General features: G+C 40.1%; 1 protein-coding gene across 2 annotated transcripts in view; it reads left to right on the top strand.

Annotated features, from left to right (window-relative positions):
• Positions 1-25672, top strand: part of LOC137288066 (EF-hand calcium-binding domain-containing protein 6-like) — a 244859-nt gene that overhangs the window by 96426 nt on the left and 122761 nt on the right. For both annotated transcript variants that reach the window (XM_067820444.1, XM_067820445.1), the window contains one exon: positions 6436-6489. In XM_067820444.1, the coding sequence (XP_067676545.1) occupies positions 6436-6489 (54 nt within the window). The remainder of the gene's footprint in view (positions 1-6435; positions 6490-25672) is intronic.

The raw sequence follows: 25672 nt of genomic DNA, 5'->3' as shown, positions 1-25672 counted from the left end.
TAATTTTTATAATGACCTTCTTGACCATAGCACGACCCACATTATTCACTAGCTCACGTTTGTCGTTACCTGAAGTCAAAGTGATGTTAAACATTAATCGTGCTGTACCAGGTACTATGACGTCGTTCTCACACAAGTTTGGGAATATAACCAACAGTGTTTGGTTCTGGTCTGTCTTACTGGGGTTATTCGTAATAGTAACCGACTTGCACACAGCTTTGATGCCTAGTTAATCTTCGAAAAGGATTTTGCTTTCTACCATAAGACATTATACATATTAATATTTAATACAATATAATTTCAAAATATGGAAGATATTGAGATGGATGATTTGGGAGCTTCTGCTCCGCCAGATGTCGATTATGATGAAGATACTTCATTTATTGGTTCACAAGCAAGAGCCACAATGTTAGAAACAGCAGTAGATGATTATTACAAAGGATTAAAAAGCGATAAAAACTACCTTGCCTTGCTTGCCTTGTCAACTCTAGCCAGTCGTTATGGTACTGATTTTATCCGTGAAAAACTAAACATGCATGAATGTGGTGGTGCAAAACCTAAAATGGGGTGTCCTGTGGACAGCCAACTGCAAGTCCCCCCCAAAGTTGTTCAAGATCTGCAAATCTTACGATCAGAACTTGTGGCATTACACAGCGTACTACAGAGGCGTCTGACAGCGTTGAAAAACTGTTGAGTAAATACTGCGACAAACCTTTGCAGGGGTTTAAATTTCCAATGAGGGAAATGTACGGCCTAGACGAAGCTTTGAAACGCAGCGAACTTGTGAACAACATGGGAAAACTGAACGAACTCGACAAGCACATAGCTCATGAAAAAACCTAACTCAGCGAAACGGAAGACGAGGATATGAAGTGTCTTATCTTGGAACGAATTAGTAACTTAGAAGACGATAGACGTGGACAATTGGAATCTGCTTCCTCGAATCTTGAACAGGTTCGATCCCAGATCAGCCGCATTCGGGAAACAATCAACAGAATACTGAACGAGGATGCTACTTTAGCCAACAGGATCACCATTCCCAGTGTTCTGACGGTATTGGGCTTCATCATATCAACTCTGGTCGTATCGCTGACGGGGGGTTCCCCAAGTGGTGCACCACACCCCTGAGTCGTGATGATGTCAGAGACTGGATAAAAAAACATCTTAAATCGCTCGGGGAAGCCTTGGCTAAACTCTCTGGTAAGGCCGCAGAAGCCCTGCCCGGTATCCTAATCCTAGGAGGTATCGCATTGTGTTTGCTCAGCACACTGGGTAAAACTTCTGTGTGGCTTGGTCAAAATCAGTGGGCATTCATCGTCGCCGTTGCTGGGCTGGTGCACATTGCAGCTAGGAGGGTCCTTCAGTGACATGCATACAGCTGACCGCAGGTCCCAACTAGGGGGTTCCCCCACTTAACCAAATAAGACAGAAACCGACCGCAACACCTCCAACAGCTAGAGCTGTTTTACAATTGATATGTTGCTGGTTGACCGCCTGCACTGTTGGGGAGACCGTGTGGGTGACTTGCGATTGTCTGTATGTTGGCTCTGGTGGTGGTTGCACTATACCAGTTTCATCAGTATGGAGGTGTGGGGGTATGTGGGAGATGTTTATATCAGCATTAACACCTAATATTTGGTCGGCTGTAGCGATGATTATTTCATTGTTGTAGCCCATTATTTTATTGATTCTCAGACGCATGTCGCTAGGAGCCATGAACAATCCCACGCTGAACACACAGTCAACCTTTGACCTGACGTATTGTACCGTGTCCTGGTATCATTTTATAGAACTAGGTAGATCTACCGGTGATGCAATAGCATCCTCAATATTAGCCACAAACTGTTTCTGCAAGTCATAAGCAGTGTGATTGGGCCCCTAGAATAGTCCACAAATACGTCTTAATGGAAAAACCTGCGTGAGTGTATCCTTTCGACATATCTAGCATAAATTTTTTACAATCATCACCTGGCCCTTGTTTAAACCTCCACACGCAGTAATCCTTGCTGTCGTCAAAAGCCAAGTAACGGTCATCCCACTGGTTTGTTTTAAAGTAGTAATACGACTTGTAACCCCATTTTTTAACCACATTGTAGCTGGCTTCCGCGAGAGACTGATTGTGAACGATAGGAATTCCTAATCCATGATTCGGTCCCGGCAAAATCGTTCGTATGCCCGTCTATCATACGGATTGTTTATTGCATTCCATGCCTTATCCTGAGGTATTGGTGCGGTTATTTCTTTGAGAATATGTCTAATATGGTAGTACACGTGCAATGTAAACACAGATTTACTCAGTTCATCCTGTCCACATCCATCCATCGCGCTCCACACTGTGAAATGTTCAAACACATCCATGTATCTGGCTATAAAATACGAACCATCTGAGTGAGGACTTGCAGTCGGCTGTCCACAGGACACCACAAATTTCATGTGCGTGTAGTCAGAGGTGTTTATGTCGTTTTTACAATAACGTACTTCCGGTTTATGCATATTATTATTATTTATGATATATATTATAATATGTACATTACGCTTCCGGATATAATGAACGGTGAGACCATTCAACTTACACATGTCATTGATAACACGTCTGGCCAACTTGAAATAGCCCTGTGTGGTATCACGTACTACTTGCGATGGTTAAACATTGGAAATAAAAAAACCCAATGTGTTGAATGTCAGTGGTTCGTAAAACACAATAGAAGATGGTTACTACAGTGTTCTCTCAATGATGAAATTTCAAACCCTTAGGAGCTGAGCTTAAAATAAATGACTCAAATGGAACAGTTATGTTAGACAACAAGGGGAAAAACAGACTGATAATCAGTAACAAGTTGGTGGAGACGCTAGGGCTGTCATCACTGACAATAGCCCCTGGCCAGAGCATCAGATCTAATTCTATGAGCTATGCGTTCATGTCGACCAGCTTAGCAAAACTGATAATATACAAAGTAAGCATTCTTCCACGTGGTTGAGGGCTGTCCGGGTTAAAACAGAAAAATACAATGAGGGTCACACCTAGTCATTTTCATCTCGCCAGTATAAAAAATATACAAGTGGTAATATTCCCGAATTAAGAGTATCAATTTTAGATACAAGAAATAATGCTGTAGATATAGGATACCTAAGCGTAACACTACATATACAAAAATGGCAAGTAATCAAGTTACAGGAATGTGAATAAAAAGATGCATTAATGTTGGTTTATCAGACTTAGGTGGTACTAGAGGGTTTCATGATGCAGGAATAGATGGTAAAATATTCGCTTTTAAGCTTGTGAACAATGTTTACAAACGAGTTGAAGTCCCAGCCGCTGGTGGATCTGGTAGTACTTTTGAACTAGATACATTTGGATCTATGAACCTCACACCATGCAATATAATTCGCAGCAACACAGATGAATGGTTAATACACCCATTGTTCGGTTGTAAACTGATTTAGAAGACTTTGATAGGCCTGCAGATATTTATCAAAACTTACCATACCATCTAATACACACAGACAACAACAAGTGGATGATGTTACCAGCTCAAATCAACTGGCTTCTCAACAAAACACTAATCTCCCCATATGTTTTCATGGAAAACAAAGACACTACCTAAAGAAAGTCATAAACAAAGGAACCCTGCTCATGGCTTACGTCCCATCACAGAGACGCAGTGTAATCATCACACCAGCCTCTAGTAGAGCAGTCCATATGCTATTGTGTGAACCTGTTGAGAATGCGGTATTGCAGTTGGTTCCTGAATTTGCTGGTGTAACCATCCTCCTAGAAAGCCTCTCGGATAATACCACGCTTGCAATCCAAGTTTTCATAGGTGAACCACCGCAGAGCAATATTGAAATCGTGAAAGGAATCAAACACTGATGGGTTAAAAAACACCAGGGCCGCCTTTGCTCAATTCACGCACGGGTGGGGAGTGTTTCACTCACCAGTTTGCGAGATGTCACAGTTATAGTGGAAGACACTGTAACTCTAACCAAGATTTTTCTAACCGAGCACATCAGATTTATTGGTTTGAAGTTCATACACGAGACATTATCAGAAAAACAATTTGAAACTATTTTCTAGCTGTATTATATATTATATATGGTATCCAATGTAACACTTGGTGATCTGGGAGACACAAATGGATTCGATTTACCGGGTGAGGAAGACACCCTATACCTCTTATAGTTTAAAGATAGAGTATACAAATGAATGCCACCAGCAGATTTTACAGATTTTGAATGAGTAATTAAAATAACACTAACCAACCCTTACATCAGTTTTTATCAAAATGGCTTCATTTCCAAAATTATTAACAACGGCATCATTTTCACATACTATATTCCCTCAGAATATAATCCTGTACAAGTGTTATGAATACCAGGTTACACTGGCAACATGTTAGTACCAGTCAACGATCTTACTGTTTTAAATATTAATGAAATAAACTATTACCGACAGTATCATTTTTTAGATGAAAATTATGTTATTAAACCACACACAACACTAATTATAGACGTATATCTCGCTAAGAGTCCCACCGGACTAAGACCACTTTTAAATGGCTGTTCAATATCTTGGGATAAAAGACATGAGAATAAAACTTGTCGAATCATAATAAGAAAAGGCTATCCACCATCAACAAGCCTTGCTGGGGTTCGTATTACAGCTAATACAAATATTTCTGTCTCACAAGTTTACCTGTTCCATAATTTAAGCTTTATAGGCTTAAAATATATCGATCAAAAATTAAATGACACATAATTGAAGACTAATTTATGAAGTATATTATAGACAAACAGAATGGGGCTGTATCCAGCCATAGATGATGAAGGAAATATAAAAGGAAGTGCAGACGGATTTCGACTGAAACCGATATGTGAAATAAAACACCATCTAAAACAAGAGCAGGATCCTTAGGCATCACTACACAAAAAATACAGTAGAGCCTTACACTACATAGATGGTGCTGATACCACCCTAATGGCAGCTAGCATGGGATTAGGAGCAGTAGGAGTTGGGTTGTTAACAACAGTTGTAGCCACACTGGTGGTGTTAGGACTTGAATTAGCAGCCGTAGTGGCAGGAACAGTTGGGTCGGTGTATTGTATTGAAACAAATTAAAAATTAAAATTGAATCATAAAGCAAAGAAACACAATAAAATTAGAATACTTGCGGTATCAAAGGTAAACATGATAGAAGATCATGTTTCAAACGCAAATGAGTTTCATTTGATCATAAGCAAACTAGAAAAATACAACAAAATAGAAAATGAAATTAGATCAAAGATTCATAAAACATATTCTATAAGCGAGGACGAGAAAAAAAAGTATATAAAACAAGGGATACAACAAGCCTAACAGGCATTTATTACTAAAACCAACGGCATAATAGAAGATACATGTTAAACTGTTTCATTGAAATCAATATAGTGGAGTCCTGCGGACTGCCGAGTGTAAGTCACCACACCCCTGAGGACAGCTGACTACAAGCTTCTGCACCACCAGCTTATTTTAGAGAATAATTTTTAGACTTGCTGTCGTCAAAAGCCAAGTAACGGTCATCCCACTGGTTTGTTTTAAAGTAGTAATACGACTTGTAACCCCATTTTTTAACCACATTGTAGCTACCTAAACAACTACATAAGACATGAATACAACACTGAACCAATAATCGATTTGGTTACTCTGAATATAGCAACACGTGATTACTGATAAGCTGTAGAGCCATTGCACACTGTCTCCTCAGCCAGACAGTATCGATCGATTCTCATTTAGACATTTGTTTAGTCTAGTGAATAGGCCATGCCACAGCGCAGTCGGCTGCTCACTATGGGCTTGTGTGAAGGGAGACGGGTCGTGTCTTTTTGTTTTGGAGTTTTTTGAAAGGGGACCTAGATCTATGTTACTGATAAGTATAAGACTTATATAAGATATGTTCCACAACCACCATTAATAATGCTACTATTAAAGTGTTATAAAATACAAACACAATGCTAATCATGACCAATGGGTTGATAGTATGCTGAAAATATTTTAGACGTCACAGTCCATTATTTTAAAATCTGGTGTGTGAGCTATATATAACTTTGGATTATGGTGACTGGTAGAACCAGTCTACTGTATGAAAATGAGGTTGCTCACTTTGAGAATGATTGTTGCCTTTTAACTTGCATATGGGTCTAATAAAATACAAACAAGATGTCTGTAGGTAATCTCAACAATACTAATCACAATGAATGAGTCGTACACTGAAAAATGTTTTGAAAGCGACAATCCAATATTTTGAATGAAGCGTAGAAGGCACATGAGGTATATTTTGCTTTATTACACCTCTGGTAGATCCAGTCTGCTGGTGTAGAGGGAATGAGGTAGCCTTATTTAAAAACAAATAGGCTTTGTAGAGCAACTATTTAATAATAACTATTAATTTAATTTTTCAGATTGAAGCGCTTCTGTGTAATGTACTCAAGGAAAGAATCAACATGTTTACTCAGGTAAGTTAGTGATTTGTGTTATCCAATAACTAAGGAGGAAACAATGCCACAAGAATATGTATTCTTTCTGGCAGCCATGACAGCTATAATGGAAACCGTATTCATTGCTAAGCGTGTGATCAATGGTTTGACCATGCACCCTTGGACCCTCAGGTAATGGTATTGGGGAATCTAAAAATATATCTGTTCCTGAAGTTTCATTTATTCAGGAATTTATAGTAAGTGGGATCTATAGCATACACTTACACAATAAATAGTTTGGTTTGTTCACTTTCCAGAATTCATTGGAATTCACATAGGCAAATTTAATTTAAAACCAAGGGCATCAGCTGCAGGTTTTAAATGGTACAATTGGCCAATGTTGAATTCCAGTGAATCCCAGAAATTGAACAAACCAAACTATTTATGGATATTGTAAAACAAGTTGTAGTAAGAAACATTTTTTTCAAGGAGCTCTTTGAAAGTAGCATGATGATGGGTTGCAATGTGGTTAGCCTCTCGTAGCCTATATGGCTGTCCCCCAGGTATGAGAAATAATACATGCTATTATCCAATAATAAGAATGAAGCCTGCCAAGTGTGTTTTACACAATCGAAAATTTGAAGTTGATTTTGTTGAGTGTACTGCTGGACGGTACAGTGATGGGAGTAAACCAGGTGAAGTCTTTCACCAAGTCTGCCCAGAGTCGGTCCTTTGTGGAGAAGCTGTCTGAGAAGCCACTGCATCATGTGTATATGCAGTGTGTAACAGCAATCCAACCGACTCCTGGATGAAGTTGGCTGGTCTCAAATGTGCAACTGAGGGCTTCCTTTCAGCTGCTCAGGACCAGTCACTTCCCACTCGCAATCGCCAGAATGTGATTCTTAATCAAAATGTTAACATGAAATGTCGTCTTTGCAATGAATTCACAGAGACTGTCCAACACCTTGTCAGTGGATGCCCTTCCTTGGCACAAACAACATATCTTAAAAGACATGATGGCATGGCTTTGACTATCGTCTCGGCCATGCCTGTGGCTTTGACTCCAAGGTCCACTCATGGTACGACCCTGAACATGTCCAGGGCGTCCTGGAAAATGATGTTTTTAAACTTCTCTGGAATAGGCCAATATACAGTCTAAGACGAATTCCTGCCAACAAACCTGATCTTGTCCTTTTTGATAAAACCAATGAAATTATTTATATCATAGAATTTTCTGTCCCTTTTGACAGCAATGTGATAGGCAAGATTCAGGAAAAGCATGATAAATATGCGAACCTTGCATTTAAAATGTCCGGCTTGCATCCCGAGTACACTGTTGTCAGGCTCCCCATTGTTCTCGGTGCCCTTGGTTTGGTACCTCCTGATCTGCGCCAAGAGATCAGGATCTTGGCGCAGATCACGAGAGTGCCCAGGTTCTCCACCGGGAGCACAGCCCTTCTGACAATCTGGGTAATGCAGAAGGCTGCAGTGTTGGGGAGCCTTCATATTCTCCGGAAAGTTCTTGGTGGGTTCGACTAGGCAGTGTTTCCTGGGAGAAGTCCCATTCGCTGTCTGGGCTGCGTGTAGAGGGGGCAAGGGCCCTCAGCTGATGATGAGCCTTACCGGCCTGACTGTGCCAGGATCACCTGAACCCTCTCTGCTGCATTTCAATCTTAATCTGTAAAACATAATAATGTGGGTATTTATATGGCACTACATCCAGGTACTAAAACCTGCTCATGTTGCTACAATACTATAGGAGAAAAAGTTAGTTGAATAAAACTACATACAGAGAGACAGTTAAAATATAGAAAGCCTAGTAAAAGGCAAGATTAAAGAAATGATTTTATAGAGGTGATTTAAATGTGTCCAGAGATTCAATGTTCTCACAGGATGAGAGTCAAACTTTAGGCATGACAAGTTACTGGCGATTTTGGGATCGTAATGGTCGAGATGGGATATACTGACACAGAAGACTGGAGAGGTATTCAAGTGTTTGTCCATGAAGAGCTTTGAAATTGATGCATAGAATTTTTAAGTAAATCTGGAAATTGACAGGTAACCAGAGTAGAGACCTCAGTGAAGGTGTGATATGATCTTTTTTGGACTTGAAGGAAGATGGGGGAGATGGTTACATCATGTTCAAAATGAATAACTGTCAATAATGTTCACAAAAGAAAATGTATTACGTCATTTCATTTATTAAACTTGATGAATAACATATTACATGTCTTCATGTTAATCTCAGTTGCTGCAGTACCACTTTATGCAACCTTTTCCACCTCATGTAATCTTCCATAGACTGGTCCAGTCAAGAATGACCACATGGATGTGATTGTGGTAAGTTAAGCCAACTGTTGATAAATGAAGCTGACATTTATGATGTGTCTGCCCTGAAACATTCCCACTATAGACATGATTGACAAACTTTGCAAATGTGAAGAGAGCCTAGATGATGAAACAGTGGCAACGGCACGAGAATCGACACGTTGGCGATCAGACCCCTGTAAAATGGCCGGGTACATGACCTCTCCTGTACACTGCTGGATTCAGTGCAGTATGTTGTTAAACTTTAAACATGATCCTAGCATGGGATAGAAGAGTGACAAGATGGAGCCATGTCAATGCTATCATTGGAATTTCCAATGGAAGTGGAAACATCCGGAGTGCTGGTATTGGTGTATTTAGGAGATCAATATCTTGGAACAAGTAACATTAACTTATTCTTTGGCTGAATAATGATGTGTAAACTTTGAATATTGTACCAAATTAAAAACATGAATGCTTTGTGAATAAAGATCATTGAAGGATGTTTTAAGTTGTTCACTGGTCATGAGGTGGGCATGGGTTGAGGGTACCTGAAGTCATGGTGCCCGAGGGACCAGTGAACAAAGTATTTGTCTTACCGAACACCTCAATGTATATTTTGAACTGTGTGGAACAGACACTTCAGCCAACCTGTGTGAATCAAATGATTCAAATCTTACATCTTGCTGTTTTTTGCCATAGTTATTGTCTTAAGTTGCTGCATTGTAATTCCCCTTGTTAATAAACAACACAAGAGAAACAGATCTATCTCCTTTCCCTTCCATCGACTTGAATTCTCAAAACATCGGTAATTTCCGTATGTCATAAGTGAGTCAATGTTGGTAAAATTCCTCCATTATGCAAATTCATGCAGGGAAAGTAGTACGGTAGTGCTGTTAATATATTAGTGGGCAGTGTCTTGACACTGTTAGACAAGGGTAAGTAACCAATCTGATTGCAGAAAACACTCACTCTTGGTTTAGAATTGTCAGTATTTAGAAAAGCATGGCCCATTCAGAAAATAAGATTAGGCATTGCTGATAACATACCTGATACATCACATCATATTTTTTCAGGCTGACAGTCAAACTTATGTGGAAAGTTCAAATCAATTTCTTAAAAACAATGTGAGGCATGTACTTACTTACTATGTCCTCACTGGATATGCAACCTTCCACAATATCAGCAGTTTTTTAAAACTATCTATTTAGTCAAGATCATTAACCGCTTTCCTTATCTCTGGAGGGCAGTGGGGTAGCCTAGTGGTTAAAGTGTTTGCTCGTCACACCGAAGACCCAGGTTCACTTCCCCACATGGGTGCATTTTGTGAAGCCCATTTTCTGGGGTCCCCTGCCGAGATATTGCTGGAATATTGCTCAATGCAGCGTAAAACTCACTCACTCACTCACTCACTCACTCACTCACTCACTCACTCACTCACTCACTCACTCACTCACTCACTCACTCACTCACTCACTCACTCACCCACTCACCCACTCACTCACTCACTCACTCACTCTGGAAAAAGTGAAATACCCTGGCCTTCCATATGACTGATAGCAGCTGGCTATAATGGCCATCATAGCTATAGGGACATGTTTAGGCTATGTCATGAAATTACGCTGAAATAAGTATTGGATAAAGCATGACCCGCATTCATTACGAAAAGATAAGGATGTTTTCCTGAGAGAAATGCTCAAGGGCCATAGGCTGTCCTATAAACCAACTGAAGATATACTTCAGATATAATTTCAATATTTGGTACTCACTGATGAAAATCACTGAGAAACAATCTCATTCTTCACAGCAATCCTTCGTAGTCAATGGATAAAATCGCCAAGCTTAGTAAGCGAAGGGATGCAGGTTCAAAACGGGGTGTTGGCATGTGTTGGAAATTGTCAATGATGTCATATTTTGCGATCATATTCAGAGATGGCATGACAAAGTCATATCAATCTTCAAAACAAGTAATGACTCAAAATTAGGGGCAAAGACATGATACTAAAGTAATATCCCAGGGCAGAGGGATGATATTAAAGTAATGCCCCCTCGTGGATGGGCATTGGAATATGACAAGACATACTGCCTACCGAGAGCAATTGAGTGACGTCACTAGAGGTTTAGAGGATTGAGTACTGCTAAGCAATAGGAGCTTATCACCAAACGAGATGTGAAAAGTTTCGGCGCATCTCATTGCATAATATGTGGTATTTGCTCAAACAGTGTGAATATGAAACACTGATACTGTCCCATTCAGGATGCATCATGTCAGAAGGTGCATGTAAAATCTCCAAATCATTATCACCATTCAAAGCCACAAGGAGAGTGCGCTCCAATAATGTCTAGCATTAGGAAATTGAAGTGTGAGGGCATAAGTTGGACGTTTATTATAAATTTACAGTCATGCCTGCTGATTTGGTATCTGTTAGGTTTGGATTTTTTAAAGCTTTAAATTAATCCAAACACAGTGTGCCATCCTTTCCACTCCTAATGTTCACTTTACATCATATTACATGCACATAACTTTCAATGCAATGGTAATTTGAGTCAAGTACTAAGTACTGTGTTAATTCATGAGCATGTACACAGTTTCTCATTAGTGTTTGTGATTTTAACAACTGCTATGATTACTGTAATCAAACAGATCATTTCACTGTCACTGAGCAGAATGTCTGTAACACAGACATTAATTAGTCACTGATATTAATCATCTCATCTTCAGAGGTATCCAACTTTGGCATCAGTACCATCAAAGATCTGGTGAAAATATACAACATATAGAAATCAGTTGTTCTCATACGGCATCTCCTTCACATCTGGGGTACTTATTTTATCATTGATTGGTGCTGTAATGTAGATTTGATAACTGACATGTAGAACTGAACAGCTACAGTCTAATGTACAAAAGATGTTATATCCTATATGTTCAGTTTCACTATCTGTACTGTGATAAAGATCTTATAGTGGCGTAATGTCATGCAAAGCTATTATTTCTGAAAATTCCCTTAAATAGGATGGTTTAGTATATGGAATGTAGCAGCCACAAGATCTTCCAGTCAACTGTTTCACTGTCAGTAATGCCAAAATAGTTTTCTTTTAAAAAATTAAAGCACTGTTAATACATATATGCATATCATACAACATATTTATCGAAACTATCACAAAATCATTCACAACATCAAACAGTTACATAGAATATACTGTACTAGTGCTGTGTCTTCCTCCCATCAGAGTTACTGACACATCAGAGAGATACGAATACATATCATATTTACATAAATTCATGAATTTAAGTATCTTCACATTTGTTTATGAGGGATATGATACTTGGAATCAGGGATAATCTACAACAGGGATAGGTCATGTTACAATAACTGGCACTGCCCGGTTAACAATGTGATGCACGGAGTTCTGGCATGTTCGGATTACAAACTGTAAGATACTTCCGGTTTGATAAATGGCTGACAGCCGAACCTCGCTATCTCTCTCTTCCTTTCTTCGTGGGCTTTACACCCCCACGCTATATTGAAACATGGTGGCAGCGGATTCAGCAACGAATCTAACCTCCCGGTTTGTGTTGAAACCCTTGTTTCATTGACAATTAACTATCAAGTTTACATGAACTTAACATTCTACCGGTGCGTGATAGCGCGTGACCTTGAGTATCTGAAGTGAAAACCACGTGGGACAAGTGACATGACTTTAGTCACGAATATGGAGCTTACTTGTGATATCTGATTGAACTGGTGATATTTGTGCAACATTATACTACTATCTCACTCTGAAAATATTAATTCAAGAACATTGCATGAACTTTCTCTGAAAATTGACAATGTCGTCTGCCGAATCAACGGAAGGCACTTCTAGCCAAAGCGTGGCACCCGTCAAAAATGATGTGAGTCATATCAGACCGCCTGACCCTCTAAAGTTAGCGGATGATCCGGTCAAAAACTGGAATCTATGGAAGCAAATGTGGGGACATTATTGTGTAATCACCGGGAGGAGCGATGATACTAGCGACAAGAAGATATTCAGATCGTATCTAATCTCTACCATGGGAGTAGAAGGACTACAGGTTTACAATTCTTGCGATCCCTCAGAGAATGATGCAGTGAAGGACATTATTGAAAAGATAGATTCTCATATTCTAGGGGAAAGCAACGAAACTTTTGAGAGATACAAATTTAACACAAGGACCCAACAAACAAACGAGAATGTTGATTCTTATGTAGCAGCCATAAAGCAACTAGTGAAAACCTGCAACTTTTGTGACTGCCTTAGAGATTCTCTTACAAGGGACAGAATAGTCCTAGGCATATCGGATGCAAATACTAGGAAACGCTTGCTTCAGGAGCGCAAGCTAACACTAGCTAAATGCATAGACATTTGTCGAAGTCATGAAAACACAGCTTCTCAGTTGAAAGTTATTACAGCAGCACAGTCAGAAGTAAACCAAGTCACAAGACAAACACAACGCACATCACGTGATCACAGAGACAAGAAACAACATCTCAGACAAAAGCATAACAACAATAACAGAAGCACATACAACAGTCAAAGGTCAAACAACTACCAGGGACAGCAACCTCGTCTAAACACCTGCAAATTTTGCGGCAGAGAACATGTATTCCGCAAAGAACTCTGTCCAGCATGGGGAAAGACATGCAAACTATGCAAAAGACAGAACCATTTTGACATATGTTGTACAGCCAATCAGAAACCTGTACATGGGGTTCAGGCTCAAGAAAATTGCTCAGGTGATTGTGACCAACCAGAAGATAGTTATGTATTCACTCTCTCACAAACACAAGCAGAAGATGTTAACAAGGTTAAGACACCAGACAATGATCTCATACTAGCCGACATGGTGGTTGAAGACAAGAACACTGTGACATTCCAAGTTGACTGTGGATCGACAGTGAACATTATCCCTATCAAGTTTGTGGACAGTGTATTACAGAACAGTGAAACACAGTTGAGAATGTACAACCAGACAATCACAAAGCCACTAGGAAAGTGCACACTGATGATCACCAACCCAGAGACCAAGTTAACATATGACATTGAATTCCAAGTCATCAAGGAAAACCTGACACCTCTTCTCAGCAGGAAGTCAGCAGAAGAAATGCAGCTCATCACGGTCAACTATCACAACTTTCAACAAATCAACGCCATCACCACAGAAGATATGCTGGCAAACTTCAAAGATGTTTTCGACAAAGGCTCCCAAGGTACTTTTCCAGGAGTTGTTCACCTTCATGTGAAGGAAGGAACTATGCCGTCTCAGTGCCCACCAAGAAAAGTTCCCATTGCTATAAAGCCCAAGCTGAAGGAAGAGCTTGATCGGATGGTCAAGCTGGGCGTGCTAGCACCTGTTACAGAGCCTACTGAATGGTGCTCTCAAATATCTGTACAGGTAAAAAAAACGGGACAACTACGTGTGTGCATTGATCCCAAATCTCTCAACGATTCTCTGCAACGGGAAATATACCCGTTACCAACTATAGAAGATGCACTCCCAGAGATTGCAAAAGCAAAGGTGTTCAGTAAAGTTGACCTGACTCACGGCTACTGGCACTGTGTACTTGACGAGGAGAGCAGCTATCTTACCACGGTTATAACACCTTTCGGGAGATACCGCTGGTTACGACTTCCTTTCGGAACCAAGGTTAGTTCTGAGATATTCCAGAGGATGCTGCACAAGAATCTGGAAAGACTAGAAGGTGTTTTCTGTGTAGCAGATGATGTGTTGGTGCACGGAGAAGATGACAAAGCACATGACTCAAACCTCCAGAAACTACTTCAGAGGTGTAGTGAGAGAAACTTTAGACTGAACAGAGTAAAGTGTGTTTTTAAGACTGATCACATTGAATTCTTGGGACATGAAATAACTGCAGATGGACTGAAACCAGACAAGAAGAAAGTTGAAGCAATTCTGGATATGGAAGCACCAAATGATGTTGATGCAGTTCGCCGCCTACAAGGAACTGTCAATTATCTGGCTAAATTCCTCCCAAGACTGTCTGATGTAATGGAACCAATTAGAAGGCTCACCCACCAGGAAGTTCAGTGGGAGTGGACTGATGAACAAGAGACAGCATTAACAGAAATCAAGCAACTTCTCACTGAGGCACCTGTGCTGAGGTACTATGATCCTAGGGTGGACCTACATATTGAGTGTGATGCTTCCAGCCAGGGACTGGGCGCAGCCCTGCTACAGGAAGGTAGACCACTAGCCTATGCAAGTAGAGCACTATCCAACACTGAATGTGGTTATGCACAGATTGAGAAAGAATGTCTGGCCATTGTTTTCGCTCTGGAGAAATTTCACCAGTATACATTTGGCAGATCAACAATCATACATTCAGATCACAAACCTCTTGAGGCTATTCTTCGAAAACCTCTCTACAAGGCACCCAAGCGACTTCAGTCCATGATGTTGCGACTCCTACAGTACGACATTAACGTGGTGTACAGACCCGGGAAGCAGATGTACTTGTCTGATATGCTCTCTAGAGCATACATCAACTCCATCACTCGAGACAACAAACCGGATATGTTCTCAGTGGTGAATGCAGTTGGGCACCTGAGAGTCAGCCCTGAAAAAATAGAAGAATTACGAAAGGCAACACAGGAAGACGAGACAATGAACATTCTCAAATCTGTAATCTTCAAGGGATGGCCTGAAAGCAAGAAAGACTTACACGAATCACTTGCTCCATTCTTCTCTGCTAGAGATGAATTCACTGTCCATGATGGCCTGGTGTTCAAAGGAGAACGCATCGTTGTACCTGAAAACATAAGAACTAGAATCAAATCACTCCTTCACTCATCTCATCTTGGAAAAGAAAGTATGCTGAGAAGAGCGAGAGAGTGTGTGTACTGGCCAGGCATGACTGACCAGATCAAACAGATCACAGAATCTTGTGATGCTTGTCAGACCTACTGTAAAACACAGCAGAAAGAATCTCTGATAAATATCATCGCCAATCATCCGTGGGAAGTAGTAGGGACTGATCTGTTCACGTTCGAGGATCGTGAATACCTTCTTACCATTGACTATTTCAGTGGATTCTGGGAAGTTGACTATCTTCCATCGACTACCTCCTCAGCAGTGGTTAAAGCATTGAAAATTCACTTCGCAAGACATGGCATTCCGAACCAGCTTATCTCGGATAATGGTCCACAGTTCATCAGTGAAGAGTTCTCATCATTCACAAAAGCATGGGACATCATCCACTGTACCAGTTCTCCAAGACACCCGAACGCCAACGGCAAAGCTGAATCTGGTGTGAAAGCGGCGAAAACCATGATGAGTAAGTGCAAGAGATCCAAGATGGACCCTTATCTCTGTTTGCTTGAGCTCCGGAATACTCCGACCCAGAACACCGGGACCAGTCCGAACCAGAAACTGTTTAACCGCAGGACGAGATCTCTTATGCCAATGTCAGAACAACTGCTGAAGCCTGGAGATAAGAGTGACTACCTAAACAATCGCAGATTGATTGAGAATGCCCAGAGAAAGGACGCACAGTATTACAACCGTCATGCAAAAGATTTATCTCCCCTGGAAGTTGGAGATATTGTCCGCATCAAACCACATCGTCTAGGACAGAAAGAGTGGGAGAAAGGAACTGTGACGAGACAACTAGATGAACGTTCCTATGAGATTGAGAGTGGGAATGGTTCTTACAGAAGAAACAGGGTTCACTTGAGGAAATCAAGTGAGACTGATGCTCCTACACATAAGCCGAAACAGCTAAAGGCAGTTGAGTCTGGTGTAAGGCCAGACGTCACACCTGTGACTCAACATTTGACACCTATGGTGTCACCCAAACCTGTCTCAGTGCCTGAGACCAACACACCCACATCGCAGGTAAAACCCATACCTGAGGTTCCAGACAGCCCGAGGCGATCTACCCGACAGAGCAGGTTGCCTGCATACCTCAAAGACTTTGAGGTGTCCGTGAAGTAAACTGATGAACCTGAGATTCAAGTTCAAACAGACTGTTAATTGATAATTGTGTTCAGTGTGTAAGGATTCTTCAAAGGACTCAGATTTGACTTCACTTACAGGATATCATTTCAGTTAAAAAGCAATAACTCTTTAAGTTCATTAACTTTCATCTTCATTATTAAACATTTCACTCATCACTAGTATAAGTGGTGATTTGAGTGGCTGTTCATTTGTACGTTCAAGTTTAAAGTTTTACAAAAAGGGGAGGATGTTACAATAACTGGCACTGCCCGGTTATCAGTGTGATGCACGGAGTTCTGGCATGTTCGGATTACAAACTGTAAGATACTTCCGGTTTGATAAATGGCTGACAGCCGAACCTCGCTATCTCTCTCTTCCTTTCTTCGTGGGCTTTACACCCCCACGCTATATTGAAACAGGTCACTCACTTGCTTTCTTTACCATTTGCACTAATTAACATGTGCGTCGTCATGCTCCAATGCACACAGTGACTTGGCTCGTTCCCATCGCTACTTCAACTGTGTTTAACAGATCTTCAGCCAGTTTATTGTATCAGTCGAACTTTAACAATGAATGAATGAATGAATTATAGTAAGAATTAAGAGCAAGAATTATGTGAATGAATGAATGAAAGAGAGAAACACAATAAGAGAAAGAAGTACATATGTGAATGAATGAAAGAATAAATGATACACTGCAGCCTTCCCTCCCAAAACATAAATAATTAATTCAGATACCTTATTGCATATGGGGAATGGAATGGACATAACAAAATGTTAACTGACACTGTCACACACACCTCAAAAACAGAAAGTGTAAAACTGTCACAACGCGTCCTAAACACCTTTCCAGTTTTGTCAAAAACTAAGATCAACAAGAAGGAAAGAAGGTATAGAACTATAACCCTCAAGCATCACAAACATCAATGGCGGATCAGATCAGATCAGCTATATGTAACATTTTTCACACACCCCAAACACACCCTAACATTCTTTTTTAGATTACAAAACTATCACTATTACTTGCAAACACATTTCACCTGATAGTATATTCCCCTCATATGAATTAAAGGTGTATGTGAAAGATGTTTCTGAGGAAATAACGAGGAAATCTTCGCAGTGAATCAAAAATAGAAGCCAGTATAACATACCGACTGGAAACTTTACTACAAATCTTCTGTCCTAACACGGACACTAATACCAATTATTTGACTGAAACTGAAGTGACAAAATAGTTAACTTTTCGTCTGCATGTAGGATTTCAGTTGTTACTACACTCAGCGAATTTAATCAGCTGCTGAAAATACACTGGGCTCTATCTTAAATATTATGCTGCCGCCATATTAGCTACACTGATTACGTAACGATCCGAGACATACATTCAGGGGCTTTTCAGGGACTTTCTTCTTCCTCTATATATAGTCTCCCTGTTGGAATGAAGGATGTACAGGCTCTCTTAGTTTTCACAATGTGCAACTTTGTAGCGGCATTCTGAATGGAGGAGGTTGTATTCCGAATTTAAGTAGTGAATTGGGTCTGATGTAATTCGAGCTTGACAACTTGGGTCACAATTTGCCGCTCCCATATTGATTGTAAAGATTTAAAGTTAACCCCAGCAGATTTCCTTGTACTGTTAGTAATTTTGTCTATTTTAGACTTGGGATGAACTGATAGAGAACCTGTACCAACATTGGAAGGAACATGTTAAAATACTCTGAATAAATGCCTCCTAGTCCTAGGGCTGTTCCAGAAAATATGACTTTCGTTGCACCCCTGTTCCAACATAGGTTTTTTGACATTTTCATAATATTTGGAGTGTATACATATGATTTTAAAACATTAACCAAAAATAAAAGTGTCTGTTCTATTAAAAAATCAATTATTATTACTGAGGGCACAATACAAATCACCAACTGATGAAAAAACACTATATGTTATATGTAAATCAATTTGCTAAGCATCTGCTCAGAGATTAGCAGAAACCTGTAAAATTAACCTGGAAACATAATGATAATATTCACACAGATGTTTAAAGTTAAATATTTGCAAAATAATTTTATTCTTCACAAATTCCTTGTGTTGTTACAGCAATTTGCTCCTGATGATTTTTCTTGTTTTACCTGATCAAATGTGTGTGGTTGCAAGTTATACCATATACTTATCAACATTTTCGCATATTCAAGAGCTATTGAGTAATATAAGAAGGTGTCTGCAGCTGATTTCCATTTGTGCAACACTGTGAATAGTTGGTTCGCTGTCTTTCTGAGAGGACTAATGGCAGCAAAAGTCATGTGCATAACAGTTTAGTGCGATGATTCTCAGTCAAAATCCAAGTCATCTTCAGATAATAAGTTGTCTTCATCCATATCTGTAGTCGTGTTTGTCTGATTCTGACATTCGTTGCTATTGCAGTGACAAGCACCGGTGCATCTTAGTTGTTTGACCCTGCATGTGCAACGAATACTGGCACAATTCTGACATTTTCAGCTAACACATTCAAGGGCAGCTTTTGGAGCTGCTCGGGTATCCATCCAGTGTATTATAATGTCTCCATCAATCCTCCAGCCATTCAAATGGGAAGAAACCACTTCTGATTTTGTTTCTAAACAATGCCGCCAAATAGCTGCCTGGTAATTGACACGTTTAATGTGTTTCTCACATGCATCACTGCATGGCGGCAAATTTGCTGGATCTGTTGTGCGTGACCCGAACAGCGCTAGCCGAAGTTTGTTGACACCAAGTTCGGGTTTGCCTTCACATAGGACACGAACAGCCAATTCACCCTCTCTCAACAGAGCTTCATCGGTTACAAGTGATTTACCCAATTGTGTCATGCTGTGAAACCTTGGTGAGACTTTACCAATTTTAGACCCTTCGCCTTGCCACGCCCAACAAAAGCACTTGCTGAACCACATCCACTGAATGCATGATAGCCTATCAAAGCTTCAAACACATCTCGCCGAAGGATAGGCCCAATGGATGTGAAACTGATGTACCGAGTTCTTTGTTTTGTGCCTGTTTTGAATATCATCTGTACAGGTATGAAATGGCTCATGCCTATGGCAATCACGGCAGCATCTGTGTCTGGTGACTTAAGGTACTACTGAGCTAGAACCACGGCTGGCTACATGTGCTGCATGTAGAGGTAAGCGAGTATCCACTTCCTCGTGGCTGCCATACAGCTCATGTATGCTTTCCGATGGTCGGTGACTTTTCGAGTCGGTGACACTCTTCGCCATTAGTTACAAACAGTGTCCGTTTGTTTAGTTAATATGCATAGCTAGGGTTTTGCCATTCTGTAACCAAAAACTGTGTCAGTTCACGCTTGAACTGTGCATAGATTTTCTGATTCCTTGAATGAATGGTTGTCCCCAGCGATCCTTGCGCAGATGCAGTTCTGTGTTCTCTCTCTACGTTCTTGATTGAAATAGCTGGATATGTGTTCACAACCCAAGCAATTCTTGAACAGATACCAACACCTCTCAGAATATAGCTCAAGACTAGCTGTGACAACTCCCTGTAGGTCATAACTGTATCTAGCTTAAGTGCCTGTAGGACAAGGTACTACATTTACAGGTTCAGAATTTTCTCAAGCTCTCTCTTCCAGTTGATTTTGAAATACAATGTCCAAAGAAGTTTAATGTTGACACTAGTTCCATGCTACCTGTGAGATGATGCACTGAAACAGCCAATGATACATGCTTTGGAGTATTGAGGCCCCTGCTTCAATATGCATGCCTTCTGGGACAATATCAGAAAATATCATCTCAGATTCACTTCGAAACTTTGGATGCCAGGAAGAAATTGTCTTTCCAAATGTCTTAATGATACGTTTCTTCAGTTTTTCTGACCTGTAATTTGGCTGATCGATGCCCACATCTTGAAGAATTTCAATAAATCTATCTCTAACATCTGACATCTTCCAAACTTCACAACCATCAACGATTCCCTTTTTAATTTCATTTGAAAGACGTTTGAATGCCTCATCATAAGCATTGTCTGTGGATGTGTTTTCTTGGACAAAGGTAAGACTAAATTTACTGTGGGTATAAGAACTACGACATGATCTATGCACAAGTACATCACCAGCAATACTATCGGTTCCTCCTCTTGCACCTCCTGACAGCTGCATGTGTACCCTATGTTCATTTCTAATTGTTGCAGCTTGCCGTAATGTTTCAACAGCTGAGTACAAAGTCATTGGGCTGGCAGTTTCCAATTTGCGTCTGTCTCCACGTAGACGTTTGTCCTTCTGGCAAATGATACCATTCAGTATATCTGATTGAGAAACACTGGATCGTGTCAATGGTGTTACTGTCACATCAGGCACAAAACCTCAGCTACACTTTGATGTTTCACTTTGTGTCTGTGACTGTTGTTGCTTTTGATCAGAGAGTTGAATACTCTTGCCTAAGGTGTATATAGCATAACAGTTGTGATGCTTCACCAACTCAGTCACAGCGTTTGGTAACTCATTTTCGCCATCAATATACCCCTTCAACTTGATGTCAACAGAATCTTTTCGACGTTTTGCAGCACTTCAGAATGTGTTCCACGATGTTGGTGTAAATCTTTCCAATTTTCCCGGATTTCGTAAGTAACCATGGCATAAACATTCACTCGATTTGCCAGTACTTGCTGTACGACGGCGTTTATCTTAGACTCCATCATTTAGATCTTGAAATCACAACCAAACAGTAATGTAATCAAGATTCCATCCTTTTTAGTTCTGCAATGTTATCTAGCACACTTGCTGTAAATACATTGCAAAATGTCTAAATGTAGCATAAGTTGCGTTTGCTCAGATTCCATTACTCAGTGTTCTTGTCCACCGTTCACTCACATCTGCTGGTGTTAGGGGTAGGGATATTGAAATGTTAATTAATTTCTTCAGGATTTTTGGATCTTGATGATGCCTTTTCTGTGTGATAGAGTTTAAATATAACAACATATGAATATGCATGTATCATGGTATAAAAGAAAAAAAGTTGTCATTATACAACAAACAATGTCACTGCTAGAGTTAAAATGAGAGATTCCAGACACAAATGTGCTAATTTTTCACATGTGCACTTGCAAACATTATTATAAGTATATAATTGTTGTTGTTTGTTATATCCGGCATAAACTAAATGGTATTAAGGAAATATTTGTAATCAATTCATCATTTTTTAGCATGTTGCATGTTTTCTTGATATTTGGTAATTTCACAACAACCACCAACAATAAACACGCATTTTTTAACACAACAGACAGATTTATTTTTGGTTAATGTTCTGAATTGATAAATTTACTGTTCAAACTAGAAGAAAACACCAAGAAACCTATGTTGGAGTAGGGGTGCAGCCAACTCTAGATTTAAGGCCTATATGGGAAACAGCCCCAGGACTATCCTAAAAAAATGACATTACAAATGGGTTAACATAAAAAGATCTGAGTATATGTATGAGATAAATACAGTGTTGACTGTGTTGTTGTATAGAACTTAAGTGTTTGAGTAGTAGGGGGAATGGTAGTACGGGACCGCAGAGCAAAATCGCCTGCAAATTTGCAGGGAAAACCAGAGTGCACCCACATCTGAGACTAATTATACGACTACTTTTCATCTGCAAAAACCATTCACATATAAATTTACAGAGGTGTAGTCACTCTGAGACGTATTTTATCACCCAGCAAAAAGTGCACCCCAATTAGAGATATTGTAGGTATATGGCATAACCAAAATGCCAGGAACCAAACTATCACGTGAAGCCTATGTCGAGATCTGATCAGTCTACACGTGTAAAAAGTGTATGGCTGTAGCCAAATACGAAGGGAAAAATAGACTGTTGCTGCTTCTTGATTCACCGAGTAGAGAAATGTTTCCAATCTATGGCTACAAGATATGAGAAACGGTTCGAGACTCTGGGGGGGATAGAACGTCTACGGTTGGTGGGGGAACCATTTCTGTGCAGAAATCTGGCGCTCAACCATATCGAAAAGGAAAGATGAAGTTGAGTCGGATTTGGAGCTCTCTTGTCAGCGGGCAAGACATCAGGATCTCGCCATATCTCGTACAGCCTTGTGGATCCAATACCGAAGAGTTTTTTGACCTCGCTTGGAGTGACCATACCGCAAAAGGAGTGTATTTCTAGGATGTCCTCCGAAGACAAGTCTCTGTTGGGTGGCATAGTTTTCAGGGTATATACTATACCAACAAAATGTCCATATAGAAATCCCAATACTATACCAGGAATACCAATACTATACCAGGAATCCCAATACTATCCCAATACTATACCTGGGATTCCTGGTATAGTATTGGGATAGCATTGGGATAATATTGGGATTCTTGGTATAGTATTGGGTATAGTATCTTGTGGATGACATGGGAGCACTGCACATCAACCTAACAAGATATTCACAGTTAGTGCACCCGATACACAAACAGGGTGACGTGAGGAATGAAATGCCTTCCAGGGACCCCTTCCACATGAACTTAAAATGTATGGACCTCAAACTGTGAACAATGTATGTTTTTCGTCCGGACTACAAATGATTATGTTTTTTGTCTCGACCACGAATGATGTATGTTTTTTGTCTGCATGCACCATGGACTACGAACGATGTATGTTTTTTGTTTGCATGCATCCTGCACCTCGAACTACAAACGATGTATGTTTTTTGTTTGCATCTAGTCCATGTAGACGAAAAATATCGAGAGAGTGTCTTGTATTTTTCCACAGAACCTATTCTCGCCAAAGGTCTGGAAGCAGCAACTCTGTCGTCTTTCCGTTTCGATATGGATGAGTGGCAGATTTCACCGAATCTGCACAGAAATGGTTCCCCCACCAACCGTAGGTGTTCTATCCCCCCCCAGAGTCTCGAACTGTTTCTCATATCTTGTAGCCATAGATTGGAAACATTTCTCTACTCAGTGAAATCGAGAAGCAGCAACAGTCTATTCTTTCCTTCGTATTTGGCTATGGCCAACTTTTTACACGTGTAGACTCCTTCTGGAACTTCAGAAGCTTTTCGATGTTCACTGCATGGAGGGGCTGCTACTTCCATGTCCTTGGGCCCTCCATAGTTGGGTAATGGTGTGTGCCAAATATTATCCCGATATCCTTGTGGTGGCTCTTTCCCTGCTAGCTGTCGGAAGATACAAAATCTTTCTCCTTGCATGGACAATTATCAGTCAATTTGTCGAGGAGGAGTGCATATCGAATTGTCCACTGGAGGCAGCTGCGGTTGTACAGGTTCTTTATGTTCACAAAACAGTCATCAGTCGCTATTTCTTGTGGAACCTTGAGTAGGGGGCGTTCCTGTGGTGTGTAGTCAATGTTTTTGTTTATCCATAGAATACATTTCTTGCTGCAGCTGCAGTGGTCAAGTGGAGTTGTCACCGTTTAAGATGGTGTGGAGTTTTGGTATGGCATTGAGACAGTCGGTGCATTGGTTGTGTCTGTCCTTGGGTTCCGGGCAATCTGCGAGTATAATTCGTAGTTTGCCTGCTGCAGATCGATATTGGTGTGGTGGGTAGAGGTACACGAAATTGACTATTTTGCCGTCTTCTACGAAGTCGCGAAAGAGCAGCAAATAGAGTTTGAGAAATTGCTGAGGAATCTGGTATTGCTCGTAGAAGGTGTAGCCCGATTGTCACTGGATTTATTTCTCTCAGTCAGAACGAAAAAGACATGAATTATTTAGTAGGTTTTCAGTCAGAAGTTATCTTTGTGCCCCAGATTCTAATATATCTAGCTTGCAATATGTGATGTTTCCTCTTTGCTTCTCAAAGGGATAAATGGCCTGATCGGATCTCGGCATTTTGGTTATGCCATATACCTACAATATCTCTAATTTGGGTGCACTTTTTGCTGGGTGATAAAATGCGTCTCAGAGTGACTATGCCTCTGTAAATTTATATGTGAACAGTTTTTGCTGATGAAAATTAGTCGTCTCAGATGTGGGTGCACTCTGGTTTTCCCTGCAAAATTTGCAGGTGATTTTGCTCTGCGGTCCCGTACCACCATTCCCCCTACTACTACTGTTTGAGTTCCAGTTCAGCTTAGTCAATGAAGGTTCACAAATACTTATACTCCGACACTGTGTCTCAAAACATTTACCGTTGATTATCACTGGAAAGAATTCTCTTCATTATTCCGAAAGTCAGTGATCAGTTCCCATGTTTTTGTGACATTTAAGTGTATGTGGTATTCAGCACAGTAAGTCACATGATTAATGTCGTCTTTATACAGTTCTTCAGAATTAGCATTGCTTTGTTTGCAGACAATTGCTTCATTATCTGCAAAGTTTTGAATTAGACCTTACACAATTGTTTGTGTAGAGGATGAAAAGAACAGATGTTAAACAACCTTCTGGTGCACCAGTGTTGGTAGTCCGTTTAGTTGATGCAACCCCATAAACTTTCACATGAGTTTCCAAAAATTTACAAATCAGAACTATCATATTTCCAAACATGGAAATATCATATTTCCAAAAATGTCCAAAATAATATTTACAAGGCTTAGAAATTTTTGGAAGAGTTGTTATAGGTTAATGTACATAGGTGATCATGCATTTGACATATTTATTCAATGAACAACAATGAACAATCCATCCAAATTACTTGTCGACAGTCTGGGGAAAGGGAGATGATGTTCCACATGAGTGACTTCATGCCCTGGGTGCTCGTAATTAACAAACCAATTAAAAACAGTGAGATATCAACAGTGCACCATATGTTTATTATATACCCGCTAAGTAATGGGGTATATAGCATTCATTCTGACCGTATATATTCGCACAATATATTTTGATATAGATATATATTATATAAGTGAAAAAGGTATTAGCATTTGAGAATTGTGATGAAAAAGTCCATTTCAGTAATCTGAATGTTCAGCCAAGATGAAGCAACTGTGACACATGGTCTGTGTAGTTCAAGTCAGTAAGTCTG

This window comes from Haliotis asinina, chromosome 6, assembly GCF_037392515.1.
Source record: "Haliotis asinina isolate JCU_RB_2024 chromosome 6, JCU_Hal_asi_v2, whole genome shotgun sequence".
Lineage (NCBI taxonomy): Eukaryota > Metazoa > Mollusca > Gastropoda > Lepetellida > Haliotidae > Haliotis > Haliotis asinina.
Note: the sequence above shows the minus strand (reverse complement) of the source record. Positions and strands in the feature narration are given on the sequence as shown.